This window comes from Fundulus heteroclitus, chromosome 23 (assembly GCF_011125445.2).
Source record: "Fundulus heteroclitus isolate FHET01 chromosome 23, MU-UCD_Fhet_4.1, whole genome shotgun sequence".
NCBI lineage: Eukaryota > Metazoa > Chordata > Actinopteri > Cyprinodontiformes > Fundulidae > Fundulus > Fundulus heteroclitus.
In genome coordinates, this window is record NC_046383.1 from 27912943 (window position 1) to 27928351 (window position 15409).

General features: G+C 40.5%; 1 protein-coding gene across 3 annotated transcripts in view; it reads right to left on the reverse strand.

Annotated features, from left to right (window-relative positions):
- Positions 1 to 3540, reverse strand: part of ebf1a (EBF transcription factor 1a) — an 85271-nt gene extending 81731 nt beyond the window's left edge. For 2 of the 3 annotated variants that reach the window (XM_036126900.1, XM_036126899.1), the window contains exons 1-4: positions 3333 to 3539; positions 2337 to 2493; positions 1161 to 1224; positions 468 to 523 (exon numbers count right to left, since the gene is read on the reverse strand). In XM_036126900.1, the coding sequence (XP_035982793.1) occupies positions 468 to 523; positions 1161 to 1224; positions 2337 to 2493; positions 3333 to 3466 (411 nt within the window). In that variant the 5' untranslated portion in view covers positions 3467 to 3539. Of the gene's footprint in view, positions 1 to 467; positions 524 to 1160; positions 1225 to 2336; positions 2494 to 3332 lie in introns of all 3 variants that reach the window. The other variant, XM_036126901.1, reaches the window with a different exon arrangement.
- Positions 3541 to 15409: the final 11869 nt, after the last annotated feature.

The following is a 15409-nucleotide window of genomic DNA, read 5'->3' on the forward strand; positions in this document are numbered from 1 at the left end:
TACCCCAACGCTGACACACAACCACTCCTGCGCCTCGCACAGATATTCACACACACACACACACAGACACAGACGTGATATGCACACACATTTCTCTCTCATACATATAACCACATTTATATACATAAACCACCTCGTGAAAAACAAACACACACACACACACACACACACAGGCACACCATCCTCGCCTGCAGGCTGCAGTAGGAGTATGAGGACACATGTCCTCTACTTTTCTGGGCCTCTGTAAATGTGTTCCACAGGTAAGACAGGTCGTTTATCAAGCCGGCCGGGCTGTGCTGAAGTTAAGGGTCTCAGACACAGGCTTGCAGCAAGGCAGTTTGAGTGTGTGTGTTTATGTGTGTGTGTGTGTGTGTGTGTGTTGGGAAGGGGGGGGGGTCAAATCAGCAGGACAAACTAATCTTTTTTTTGTCTCTTTCTCAAAGTCTGATGCAGGTTTTCTTTCCTACCTGTTTAGTCATGGAGTCGATGAGCCGAACATACAAGTCCTGCTCTGTCCGGATTCCTGCAGAGAGAGAGAGAGAGGGAGAGAGAGAGGGAGAGGGAGAGAGAGAGAGAGAGAGAGAGAGAGAGAGAGAGAGAGAGAGAGAGAGAGAGACTTAGATTGCTAAAAGTTTGATCCATTGAGACCCAGTAATTCTGTTTCCTTCACTCTCTTATAGGCAGCTTGCAAAAAAAATTATTAAATAAAAATTTTTAAATAACTAAATAAAATCAGGACTCCACACTGTCAAGACTAGCTTTCAGTTTGAGTTGCAAACAAACAGTCACTTTGGTTGAAACCAGAAAGTTAATTTTCCAAACACGCTGTGAATAAATAAACACCGCAGGAGAAACAAAATTATAAGTTATTTGGGTTTAATCTTTTATTTCAAATAAAGTTTTTTTATTCCCCTACTTGCTTTTTATTACAGCAACACAACAGGAGGAATCGGGAGCGCGCTTTTATTTCTGAGATTATTTTTTTTAAGATAAGCAATTAAAAAAAAACATATTAATTAGTAAAGCAAAAATATATAAAATAATTTAAGATAAAAAAAACTGGCTCATCATTTAGTCCCAAAGTTTCAGGAATTTTCTTTTGACTTTTGTGCTTGCTCCATAAAAAAGTAACAATATATATATAAAAAATAAAAACTCACCGTTACTGTAGAGGAGCTGAAGCCTATAATGAATGCCATTGTTGGTCTTTTCCCCCGTCGTTTCCTATAAAAACAGAAGCGAACACAGAGAGAGGCGGTCAGAGCGAACAAACCCTCTCCTCCTCCTCCTCCTCTTCCTCCTCCTCCTCCTCCTCATGGGACCCTTTGCAGCGGGAGCACCGCCTGATATTATTTTTAGATAAATATGGCGAGGATCAAACTCTGATCTAATTCAAATCTGTTCGCTTCTAAAGAGCAAACAAATTGAAAAAAATAAATAATTGGCTAATTTAGCTTAGAATCAGTAACGCACGCAGATTCGTTTGGTCACCTTATTTCGACAAAACAAAACAGAAAAACATGAATGTTTAATTATTTTTGGGTTTTTTTACGTCTTGAATGAAAGAAAATGAAGAAAGAAAAACGCAACTTTCAAAATAAGTTCTGTTACCAAATACGTGATCTGTAGTTTTTATTTGTCCCCCCTTACAAACTAGGTTAAAATCAGAATTTATATTACTCTCTATTTTCCATAGATTGCTGCGCCACAGCAAAGTCGCTGGAAACGATTTGAAGCTGACAATCCACACGCAAACTAACATATAAATGCTAATTAATAATTCACATTTTAACCAGGCAATCGCTAAAAAAAAAATATGGCGATCGGATTCGTGAGGAATTAAATTAAATTCTGGTTCTGATATTTGTTTTTTGAAGCATGTTGGCTGGTAATATCTGCTGCAGGATTAAAGCTTTTAGAATAAATCCACCAGGAGCGGAAACTAAGCAACAGAGTTCCCACGATGGACAAATTGATGAAAGAAAAAAAAAAGATTAAGAGATTCTTTGAAATGTTTTTATCAAAACACCAACTACAACAATCAGCGGTCTGTGGTGCTTTCGGAAGCTCCCCCCAACTAAAAATCACATCAGGGAAGCCTTCAGGAAGAATTGATCCCTGCTGTGCGCGTCTGGCTACTTTGTTAACTCACGTCTGGTAATTCATCACTTTGACTTAACAGCTTCATATATCGTGTCAGGAATTAGTCGCTCGGACGCGCACGTCGTTTATTATTTGAGCGATTAAAAATCTAGGCGCCGGGATCCTCTATAATAAATCATCCATTTTCTCTTCTTTTTTTTTATAAAAAATAAATACATAAAATCAAAACTCACCTTTTCTTTCTCCACAAAGTCGACAAAGGTCGTCCTCTCTATCTCCACTGGCTGACCCTGCCTGTCGTACAAAGCCAGGACGAAGTGGAAGAAGTTGGACTTGCGGAGGTTGGAGGGCGGCTGCTTCTCGAAGTGCGCCCGAGCGAGACCCACTCCGCTGCGGGGAAATGAGCAAGATTAAATAAAGGCAATAAAAAAAAGAAACGCAATTTATAAGGTAAATAATAACAATAATAATAATACACTTCCGTTGCTTATCCCCGAGTCTTACGTCCAAGCCAAACTGAATAAGCTGCATGTGCGCGATTTAATTGAAGCGATTAATGAAAAAGGAAAAGAAAAAATAGTGGAGATATTGAATCATAATTCAAGCAAAAAAACAAACAAACAAAAAAACAACAACAGAAAACAAACGTTAATTATCTGGTTTGCTATGATTGTCACAATTTAGACACGTCCGCATTAGGACAGGTTTCTTGTAAATACATATATGTTTTTTTTCAACTTCGAGAATTTGGGCCAAAAAAGTGTTAATAATAAATTCAAGCTTGATGCATGCAGGCTTTAAAAAAAAAGACCCTGCGAGAAAAAGCTTCTTTATCACAACCCCACCACCAAAAGCGAACAGAGAAGCCCAAGCGCAAAACTCCCCACTGACTTTTCAAACTTAAAAAAAACTTTGGGCCGAAGCCGCATTTAAAACGCCTCGCGTTGGAAATCTGTCAGACAGCTCTGATCCGCGTCAAGCGTTCAGACAAGGTGGATTCGAGATACAAATAAATAAATAAAATATTAGAATAAAAAAAAAAAAACTTCAGATGCCAGCGGGACCGGAGGTTATCCCACCGCTGCGTCCTCTTGGGACGCCTTTCTGCCCCCAAGTGAATCCGCCGCTCCGTCTTTAAACGCCGCATATCAGAACGCGCTTTGCTCTCCACCCGCCGCGGTGCCAGCGCAGCGCAGCGCAGCGCAGCGCCTAGTCCGCCTCGGGCTCACCTCTGGGCGGCTGTGTTGGCGTCCAGCACTCCGGCACCCTGCATCCATGTCCGAACCGCGTTCATCCCGGCCACCATGGGCTCCTCTTTCATACTACTCCCACTCCTCTGGATGCTCTCGTGGATGCCAAACATCAAAACGCACCTTCACTCCTTCTCTCTCTCTCTCTCTCTCTCTCTCTCTCTCTCTCTCTCTCTCTCTCTCTCTCTCTCTCTCTCCTCCTTTCCACCCCCCTTCTCTTCTCTTCTCTTCTCTGCCTCTCCTCCTCTCCTCTCGGCGTCTCTCCTTTGATAGCGCTGTCAGCCGGAGCAAAGTGTCGTGGGTCTATTCCACTCTGTGTTTAGACGCGCGCGTTCCTCTCAAAGTAAACAAAAGATGCGACATGTGGGAAGAAAAGGGGAGCTGTCAGCATCCAGGGTTAGCTGCTCCTCATGTCGAGGAAGAATGGGAGGCAGCAGCTGTGAAGAGGAGCGACGTGTGCGCGATGAAAGGTGGGGGAAGCGCAGGATGAGAGTGCGCGCGGAGTCGGCGACAGTCTCCCCTTCCTCGGATCAAGGTAGAGCTGACAAAAAAAAAAAAAATACAAGCAAAAAAAAAAAAAAGTCAGTTTTTTTTTTGCAACAAACAGATGAAAGATGAAATAGGGTTTCTTTCTTTGCTCCGCTTCTTTACACGCAAAAGTCGTCCTGCTCTGATGGATGAAACGGAAGATTACGCCCAATTAAGAAGGCAGTCGTGGGTATCCGCTCCTCGGCTGCTCCCGCTCCTGCTCGGGTGATTTGCGCTCTTTTCGCTTCCCCTGAGGAATCACTTCGGACCATCTCTGGGATGCCAAACAGGAGAAACTATAGTAGGTGAAGGAGGCGTGGTCTCTGGTAACGCCCCCCCCCCTCCTCCTCCTCCCCGAACTCAGTTAATGACACGGACAATCTGCTGTCCACCAACCCGACCGGAGCGCACGCTGTCCCCGCCTCGCTCCGCGCAGCGTCCCGCCCCAGCCACTTAAAAGCTCGAACGCTGCGCACGCCCCTGCGAGTGCGCGCGTCTCTGTGGGTGCGCAGCGTTCGGGTGTGCGCCTATGCGCTTTGCAATTAATGTAGCTATTCACGACAACTCAAACAGCAACTCATGGGGAGGATATCAGTTTAAGCCTCGCAGTTTGCACGCTGAGACTGAAGTGTGGAGAATACCCCGGGAAGCTTGATGGAGCATCTTTTCCCCGCTGCGATCCCACTTGCGCTCACATCATGCATACCCAGGCCTAGACAAAAAATAAAAAAAAAATAAAAAACGATCAGGTGTTAAATTGAGCATTAGAAAAAAAATAAAAATACATGCTTTTTTCATTTTATAAGAAACACTTGCAAGAGAACTGGATACGTGTGGTCGGATTTAATGAAGTTTAAGTGTGCACATAAATGTGTCAGATCAATGCAGGGTCAGCAACTAACATCGTGCATGGTTGTTCTTTGAAAAAAAACAAACAAGAAACATTTTAAACTCAACGCTGTATTTCCTCAGAAAAGCTGCAATAAGCTTTTGTTGGGCAGCCCAAGTGCTCAGTGAGAGTATCAACTCTGGCAGATTAGGAGTTTAAGAAAGTTTCCAAGCCTGCCAGCCGCTGCGCACATTTTTTTGTCTCCTCTCTCTCTCTCTCTCTCTCTCTCCTTCAACCCGTTGGTTTGAAATTAGTTCTCACTAGATGCATTACATGTAAATCTTGCGGGACTGTATGTGATCTAAATCCAGCATAAATACGAGGATTACATGCTAAACTGTGCAAGGCCGTGTCCAAGGATTCTTTAAAATGGGCAGGCTTTGAAAACGAGTGCTAAAAAAAAAAACGAAGCAACATCGTTTGCATGGTCACAGAGGCGTGAAACTGCACAGTGGCTCACATATGAGAGCATGCACAGATCATCACTTCTCGCTGTTACACTGTAAAAACGAATACTAAGGGATATTGAATATTAGTATTCTTCTCATTACAATCGAGTGTTTTAATTTGCAAATATTAACTTCAACATTATAAAACAACAGCAGCAATAGATCTTTTTTGTAGCACATTCTTACTTAAACATTTTAATTAGAATTTAGCTGAAGATTCGTCATTTGCAGTGTCCAGTAAATCTGATATATTTTTATGGATTTTATCACGAATGCATATCAACATCATGAAAGCTAATAACTGTTGTAAGACTTGTGGTTAAAAGGTGTCTATATTGGAGCAATGATTTGAGTTTGCATCTGGCTTTAGCTAGTTTAGCAATAGTGCTAATGCTAAAGTTGAGCGGTGCCTCTTATCCCTGAGGCAGCCGTTGCTAAACAACGACATATCCTGTGTATGGTTCTCAGGAAAAAAGGTTAATGTTTAGACTAAATTAAAAAAGAAAGTTCAGCGTTCTTTCTAAGGCATTTTATGCCTTAGCTAGTTTAGCAACACGGCTAATGCTAAAGTCAAACATGCTAGCTAGCGGAATTTTTATTAACCTGGAGGATGCCATAATAGACTAAACATCTTGTATGTGGTTGTCTGTAGAAAAAAAAACTTTAGATAGCACAATCTCATAATAGAAATAGGGTTATTACTAATTTGTTAAAGTTTTATCAAATTACTAGTTTATTGACACCAATAATGCTAAAGCCAAGCTTGCTAGCAAGCGAGGCTTCTTAGCTCTGGCAGTTGTTGATGAATTTAATATGTTAGGAAATTATTTACATCCCACCTTGTTATGCAGATTTCAAATATTTCAGATTTCACTTACCGACTCCTATTTTAAGTTTATTATTTTTATGATAGGACCCGATGAGTAAAATGAACACAGACGTTAATTAATTTAGTTGAGGAATAATTTTAGAAATTAGATTTTTTTTTCTCCATGTTTTAGTTATTAAAGTGGCATAATTCCTACTCATCAATACAGATTAGAAGGAAAACCCCTCTTTGTAAGTTACATTTATATGGTTTGTCATTTAAATTAAAGTCATGCATAAACTAAAAACTGTTTAGTTAATGGTAGTCCACAAGATGGAAATAACAAAGTGGATTTAAAAAAAATATATAAAATCTGTTTCTGTTACTTCAGATTCAAATCTTGAGAACAAGAACTAGTAACATTCAGCTGGATGCTCCAATCAGCTTTGGGACAACAGACCAAGGAAAAGGGTCATATCTAATAAAATTTACTTTTTTTGGTCCATTTTAGAATTCCGTGTTCGCAACTCAAATGGTGCAGAGATATTGCTCCTTTCTCCAGACTATAGCGCCGCTATATTATCCGCGGAGTCTGACAGATAAATGCCATAAACGGTCAAGGTTAGACACCAAACTCCAGCAATCATCCCATCATTGTCTGGTCTGGAGCTGTTTATTTATGTCTCCTGCTGTGGGAGGAGAAATGTGAGCAGCCTACCATTACACGATACAATAAATAGTGATAAATAAAAGCAACGGGGGATAAAATGTCTCTCTCTCCTTCCCTCTATCTCTTTCTCTCTCTCTCTCACACACACACACACATAGGCTACACAAGTCCAGAGCCATCCTTCAGCACATTTGTTTGATTGCGGCCCCGGCCTTCGCCAGAATCTGTCCGCCTGGGTTGACATGAACACTGCAGGCCTCTGGGGGTGCCTTTATATTTAGATCCCCGTGAAACACACGCACGCACACGCACACACACACACACGCACGCACGCACGCACACACGCACTAATATCACCGTATCAGTGTCCAGGAGCAGAGATGTCAGAAGCCGGGTCCGATGATGTTTCAGCCATGTTAATGCAGTGATTTACTAACTGCACGGCAGCCGCACACGCGGTTCGCAGAATATAGATCTGGATCATCAGCCCCACGCCGGTATGTGCGCACCATTCCAACCATGTGCTGACGCGCTGGTTGCGCGACGGCGGTCATGTTTGCATGTTGCAGCCTTTTAAAAAGGCGTTCAAACCTGCATGCGTTTTACAGTGGCTTGTGAGAAAAAAAGGGCTTTAGGGTGCTGTCTCTCGTCTGTGGGCCCACCACTACCAGATGTTGTCGTAAATCAAGACGCTTGCTTGATGTTATGCCGCGACCAAAAAAAAAAATAGTAACCAAAAGTAGCGATCTTATCATTAGATAATATGGTCCTTAGTGTACATAAACAAAACTATTAAAAATGTAAATAAGATATAATAGCACTCCTACTTCTGAAGTCACCGAGGCAAGGTAAACTTTGCAATTGTGAAACTTTTTCCTCAGGTCAAGCGCTCCGTAGATCACACGTAACCGGTGCAATGTTGCCACCTCGTGGACATAATAAGACATTACAGGCAACCGGCTTTGGAAAGTTTAAAAGGCGATTAAAGCACATAGGTATTGGACGCGTAGATAGTTACCATCAGCGCAGATTGCGACCTCTGGGCCCAGCGGTCAGTATGACAATCTAGATTTATGTTGAGTTTAACATAGGATGAGAATATAAAACAAAATTAATGTCTGAACCCTGGTTCTTTAAAGTGCATAATAATAAATAGTATAGCAGATTGTGTGAAATAAGGACACCCTAAGACAACCTGTTCGTTTCCGCGCGCATTTTGACGGATATATATTTAATGTAAAACATAAAAAAACTGAGGTAAATACCTCTGAAATATTTTGTAAACTGTTATAAAATATGAAAAATTCATTTGTAGACTTATGCATATATTTCACATAACATAAGGGACACACGAAGAGAGCAGCATTTTGATTTATGTTTACCCTATTTAAGCTTAATAGGGTAAACTATTAAGTCTAAATAGTAAACTTCAGAGATTTAGTTTGGTGTGCTTCTGACTGTTGCAGTGAGAGTGAGCACCCTGGAAAGATTGAAGGTGTAGCAGCATACGAGTCTGGCAAGGGATTTTCAAAGGCATTCCTTGGTGTAGAAAATAGTTTATTATCACTCAGAATTCTGGCTGTCCAAGCAAGTTCACACTGGAAGCAGATGAAATTATGCCCTAAAGAACACCCTAAAAGATCATCATAGGATCAACATTATGCTCGTGCAACTATTGGTGTGACAGTGTGTGCCTGCACAATCAGAAAGAGACCGCAAAAGTTCATGGTAGGAAACCTTAGCCCTCTCCGAAAAATACAAAGCCCAGACTAAAGTCTCCCAGTGAGACGTAGACACAGATCTGGACTTCTGGACTAATGTTCTTAAGAAAAATGGGTCAAAGACCGAATCATTTGGACATCAGATCAGAGGACATGCTTGGTGTAAACCAAATACAGCATCCTTAGAAAATAACCTCATACTATGATGCATGGGGTTGGAAGTGTTATGGTTTAGAGGAGACTTCTGCTACAGCAGAACCTGATCAGTTCACTGTCATTGAATCCAACATAAATTCCACAATGTATCAGAGGGTGCTTGAGGGATATGTGAGAGCATCTGTACAACACAGTGATGACCCAACACATACCAGTACATCCACCAAGTCTGGATCATGATCTAATTGAGATGCTGATGCTGTGGGGTGACTTTAAACAGACAGTGGCTGGGAGAAACCCTTTCAACTTCTCATAGCTAAAAATTGGGAGGGGGGCGAACAACGAGTGTGCCATATATATATATATATATATATATATATATATATATATATATATATATATATATATATATATATATTAATCTTTTTTGTTTATTGTTGTGTGGTTTTATAAACCAGATGATGTATTGAGGATCAATTTAAACATTCTCAGATGGTCAGGATATGGGCAGCACTGAGAGAGACTGCCTGTTGGAGGAATTTACCAGATCATTTCAAACTGACTTGGATGAATCCCCACCTGCATTTCGAGTTGACTTTCTACATTTGAGCATAGACACCTCGTTTGTCTTGATCTCAGGAACTGCAGGACAGCGTGGCGAGTTATTTTTCTTTTTTCACAATGACTAAAACCCTAGTTTCTATCAAAGGGTTTGCACCTGTACATGTGAGAAACTCATTGTTAACCCTATACTCATCTTCACCCTGATATTTAAAATGAGGAACGTTTTCCTGTTCACAGAAGTATGTGTAAACAACGATTAATTACACTAGGATGTTCTGAAAATCTGATTTATCGATCAATTTTTTTTTATCCTTGAAGAGAAATAAAAAAATGTTTTATACACACAACTCTGTCACTGTCTGGTTAGATGCATTTTATGTTGATGGCAGACCAGAAAACTATAATGTTGAGTAAGTTGTATTAAAACTGTGGTATATATATGTGTGTGTATATATATATATATATATATATATATATATATATATATATATATATATATATATATATATATATATATATAAAACAAAAGCAACTAAAACTGTAATCTGGAAAGTGTGATATGCCTTTGTGTTAAGTTAATAATATTTAAACTGTAATTCTGCAAAGGCTGTAGAGGTTGCGTAAAAATTTATTTGCCACGCCTCACTTTTTTATAAAAGTATTTAACGTTTAAGTGAGTTTGGAAGGTATATTTTTTTTCGACTTGAAAATGAGTTATGATGGTTCGCTGCTATCCTTCCAGGGCCACTAATGTTGGATAGTTCTCAACTGAATTGTATTATCTTTTATTAGTGTGTGTCGTTTGTTTGCTTGTTAAGATACAACAAAATCATGAAGACCAAGGAATGCACCGGACAGTGGAGTTTAAAACAGGCTCAGGATATAACGCATTTACCCCTATCTTTGGACATCTCAAGGAACACTGATCATTCCATTGTTTGAAAGTGGAAAGAGTGTGAAAACTTCAGTAAGCGATTGATATTTGCTTCACCCAAAAGGTAGCTGGGCTCAGGCTTAGAGATAGGGGGAGGAGCTCTGTCATCCAGGGACAGATCAAAAAAGAGACCAGTTAAGGCAGTTTGGACATCTGGTTAGAATGCCCCCTGGGTGCCTCCCTTTAGGGGGTTTCCGATGGGAGCAGACAAAGACCAAGAACTCGCTGGAGGGACTATATATCTTGTCTGTTGGGGTCCCCCAGAATGAGCTGGAGGACAGAGCCGGGGAGAGGGATGTCTGGGTTTTTCTCCTGGACCTGTTGCACCTCGGACTCGATCTCGGTTAAGCAGAAAAAAATGGATGGATGAAAAGTTGTCAAGACATGGCAGTCTATCTAAACTGACTGCATTAGTTAGCAGAGCATTATTAGATAAGCACCCAAAGGGCCCATGGCAACTCTGGAGGAGCTGCAGAGATCCACTGTTCAATTGCGAGAATTTGTCCACAGGAAAACTGTTGGTGGTTTTCTCCACTTATCTGACCACTTTGAAAGAGTAATGATGGTAATGATAATAATGAATAATGAGTTCAATTTAAACATAAGCCACGTAGCAGACACAGTAAGCATGCATATGAAGGTTAGAGAGGACAAAAAAAAACTACTTTTCTGTCGACATTCAAAATGTCCTGTGACTAACATTACACATCGCCATGAAAAACCAAAAAGACCAGACATGGTGAGGCATGGTTGTGGCAGCGTCATTCTATGGTGTTGCGTTCTTTCGTCAGGTACAGGGAAACGGGTGTTGGCTGATGGCAGGATATATTGTGCTAAATCTGGGTCTAAGCAGAGAGAAAAGATGTTAGAGGCAGCAAAAGATTTGCAACTGGGCAGGAGGTTCACCTTCTAACAAGAATACAAGACCAAATACAGTCGGGTTTAGATCACAGCATAAAATTGTGTTAAAATGGCCTAGCTAAAGTCTTACATCCAATTAATGTAAGGGAAGACTTAAAATCGTATGTTTACTGATGGCCTCCATCAAATTTGAGCTATTTTGCTAAAAGGATGCGCAAAGCTGTAAGACTTACAGCTGTAATTGCAGCGAAAGGTGGTTTAACAGAGTTTTCACTCTCAGATGGGGGGGGGGGGGGGGGGGGGGGTCGTGGATATAGTTGCAAGTAACAGTTTTCAGATTATTATGTGTTACATGAAATTCAAAACTATACTTTTTCCCCTATACTTGACAGGTTTTTTTTTGTTACCTTGTGTCAAAATCAGAATTGAAGTTCATGGCCTTAACGTGACAAAATGTGTGTCAAAAGTTCCAGGGGTGTGAATGCTTTTGCACGCCGCTGTAGGTGCAGCTTTGCGGCTCTGTTCGCCGTTCTTCACTCAGCCAACGCTAGGCAATCAACGCTAGGCAGCAACGGCGTTCGGTGAAATCCCGTCACTCTTGTTATTACTCTACGGTAAAATCGCTCATTATATCCTGTGGCTACATCCCGTTAAAAAAAAAAAAACAATTTTAGCACCACATTCAGCAGCTGTTTCAAGAAAACAGGACCTAAACATCTGCTGGATTTGACCGAATAAGGAAAAACCTTAAGGTTAAGCTTCTCGTCCTTTTTTAAAAACTGTAAAATTAGAAAAGTAACGGGAAAAGAAATCTAAGAAAAGTCAGTATCTGACGTCAGCCAAGTCTACGTTTTGGACAAGATGATTATGTTTTTGTTCTTCTAAATCACTGCACGGTTACAGGAACACTGGAAGAATAAAGGCCGAGCCGTTTCCCAAAAATGTGTCAAGAGTAAGCCATTAAAACGTGAAAAGGTCACAGCAGTCACAATTAGACCCCCCTTTTTTTAGTCCATTGGCCTCGAAAGTGCTTAGATCACGAAGGCTCTTCTCCTTTTCATGACAAGGAAGCGAGGAGTGAGTTGACCACAATCTCCTGACACGCTGAGTCAGGAGATGCATGCTGCAGGTGTGAGGCTGTTTGCTTGGGCTTTCCTTCCATGTGAGGCGGAAAGTTGGTGTCGGACGTATCAATGTGACAGCCTAATTACTAGATAGACTGGAATTTCTCGTCTGATTTTATTTCAGAGCAACAGTTATATAAACTGGTGTAACATCCTTCTGTTTTCGTCCATATCAAAAAGTCCCCGTGTGCTGAAGGAGGAGGCAGAGAAATTACAATTTAGCACCACTTCTCCAAATGTATGAGCTCTTTAAGATGAGAGATTTCATTTCAAGCTGGTATCTGCTTTGCAAGAGAACAGAAGACTTATACGGGAGCTGTATAAGAGCACAAACTTCAATGTATTATCTTGGGATTTCATGTGATGGACCAATATCAAGCATTTGTATACAGCCCACCAGAGTAGAAGCACTTTTCGCTGCGTCTGCAGCTGAAGCTTGGGTCTTTAAGGACATGTACATCTAGAGAATAAAACTTTGATCAGTTGTTCTTGACAAAAATAACTAAAAGGGGACAATTGCAAAATCCACTTTTTCACCCTTAAATACTTTTTGTTGTGTACTTGGAGTCTTTAGGAATGCAGAAAAGTTGATTGCAGTCTGGCCAGGAGCTGCGCACATATCTTCATGTTCAGTTCGGGTCATATTTTTTTCTCTTTTTTTTCTATTACGATTTTTTGAACAATTGCGTCACAGCACTGCCTGCGGAGCTGCTATACAAGGTCATCGACTTCTGGCTTACTGATTTTGCGAATCCACCATTCTCTGAGCGATTTTGTAGTCCAAGATGAAGGATACCTAAGCTACAGGTGGATAAGTAAAAATGTCTGTGTGAACCCACACAATTCATTACACTGTGCACCAAGAATGCTACAAATATGGCCGAACAGGGTGGAGTGGAACTCTTCGTGACCTAAAAAGGGGAGATGTGAATGGCCTCCTTTAGATTTAAAGAGACAGCACCAAAATCAGTTGCTGTGAAACGCACCTCAGAACGGGGTAGAAGATGGCCTGTGGGGCTAAATGAACAAGGAGTTCAAACCAAACATTACAGTTACACTTTATTTAGACCACAACAGAAATATTTAAATGTGAGAAGGAAGAACATCAAAGCATAATATGTCACCTTTAAATCAGATGGAGCATATTGCAACTTCAAGTCCTCTCACAAACTCTCCATTTGTAAGCAGGTCTGGACTTCAACTGGACCATTTTGCCCCATAATATGTTTTTTCTTTCTCTAATACTTATTTCCTTCAAGGACTGTCCTACATTTAGCTCCTCTGGCATTTCCCCTTAACTCTGACCAGGTTTATCTCCCTATAGGAACTATGCCCTCCTCAGTATGATGCTGCGACAGAGGGTTTGTCATTGAGGGGTGCAAACTGAACTTCTTAAAGCTTTCTTCTCAACAACAGTTTTCCTTTTGGCTGTCTTTCATGAAAGCTGGATCTGTGGCGAGCACAACAAATACCCATCCTTTCCAATGCGTCTCTTGCCTGAGCTGTGGATGTCTGCTGCTCCTCCTCCCCTTGCCTTGTCTGTCGGTTTAGGTGGATGGCCATGTAATAATTTTTCACATTTATAGAGCTACAAGTCCCCAGTGACATTGCCAAAACTGAGGCCTTAACAGAACCACAGTATTTATACTCATTAAATCACACACAGGCAGACTAATAATTAGCTGACTTCTGAAGGCCGTTGATTGTATTTATGGATATCAGTAAATGGGACAGAATACAACCAAGGCTCACACTTCAGATGTTTATTTCCATTTTTAATCAATAAAAATATGATCCATCTTTCTTTTGCTTTAAAACTAGAGTAATAAATACAACAGGGCTTCTGCTCCTGGTTGCGTAGTTTCAAAATGCCTCTGTACTAAATCCTCCGGTCTCAGTGGTTGAACACCTTGGAAAAGGGTGAAAGTCTTGTTGTCAGACAAAAAAATAAATAAAGTAAAGCTCCTCTGAAAATCTTAAGAGCAACGTAGCAAAACATGTTCCAACCAGAGTGAGAATAGCACCCTGCCATACATACCTCCATTATATTGTTCTTTTTATTTATTTTTTATTATTATACAGCTTTTTTTTTCTTTTCTAAACTGTACCACGGGTACCCACAAGAGTGTGTACTGTGTGTGTCTCATGTGCACACTCACGAGTTAATTAACAGAAATTGATAATAAGAGTTAAAAAGCTCAGAGATTCCAAGATGTATCACAGTGCTTAAAAAACAAAAAAAAAAACAAAAAAAAAAACAATATTGATATTGTAGTCACAGGCCACAGACTACTATTTATTGCTGCAGTGACAGAATAAACTCTGGCCTTGTAACACCAAGCAGTCATGCTCTGATCAAACTGAAAATGAGGCTGCGTGTAAGGCTGAAACTCACAGATTTAAAGTCATATATAAGAGCGGCACCGGAAACATTGTCAGCAATGAGAGATCTTAAGTAACATTTACAAGCATGACCTCTGTCATTTGCTTAAAAGTCAATGTGCTGCAGTTAGATCATCAAAGCTGCAATTGTGTTGTAGTATCTGAGCTTCCTCTCATGGGATATTTGAGGAACTGTCTGACCGCAGTTTTCTTATTACTTTACTTTTGATAGTGGGAGTATGGCGCCTGCTCTGTTATGTCATCGCCCTCTATTTGCCTTTTCCTGCAAAGGTCTTTTCAACACAAAGCTAGGAGAACTGATTCTTTCTCATAAATATGATCTGGTTCCATATATTGCGAGTGGTTCATGGGGCAGGAAAACCCTCATTTGTAGCATGTGTTGTCTGCTGGTAAATGTTAGGCAAATACATTTCAAAGTGCACTGACTGTTATTTCGTTTGTCATAAAAAGAGGGAGAAGAGTTTCCATAAAAAAGCCCTGCTCTGACCTTACTGGTTTGGAAAAAAAAGGTGTAAAAACCCAGAGCAGCTGATGTCATACACACATTGGCTCATTGGTCAAACACAAACAGCGACGGTTAAGTTGCCCAAACAAGAAGGCCTTACTAACTAAAGATTTTGTACAGATAAATACATTTTTTTAATTAGGTTTCATAGGTGAACACTGTTTGTGGACGATGTGAACTGTGACGCTGAACGAAATTCAAGACACAAAAAGCAGTGTGCATTTGGCAACAAAAAAAAGAAGAAAGAAAGAAAACAAACAAAAAAAGCCACTATGCCATCTTATTTTATTAAATCAAATATTAATAACTTATAGCTTACAAGCACTGCATCATATAATAAGTAAAAAGGCAGAAAAAAAACAGTATATGACATTCACTGGAATCTTCCTTCATCAAGTTAGAGAGAAAACCGATGTTTCCTCTTTCTGTTTTTCCCACCTCTCT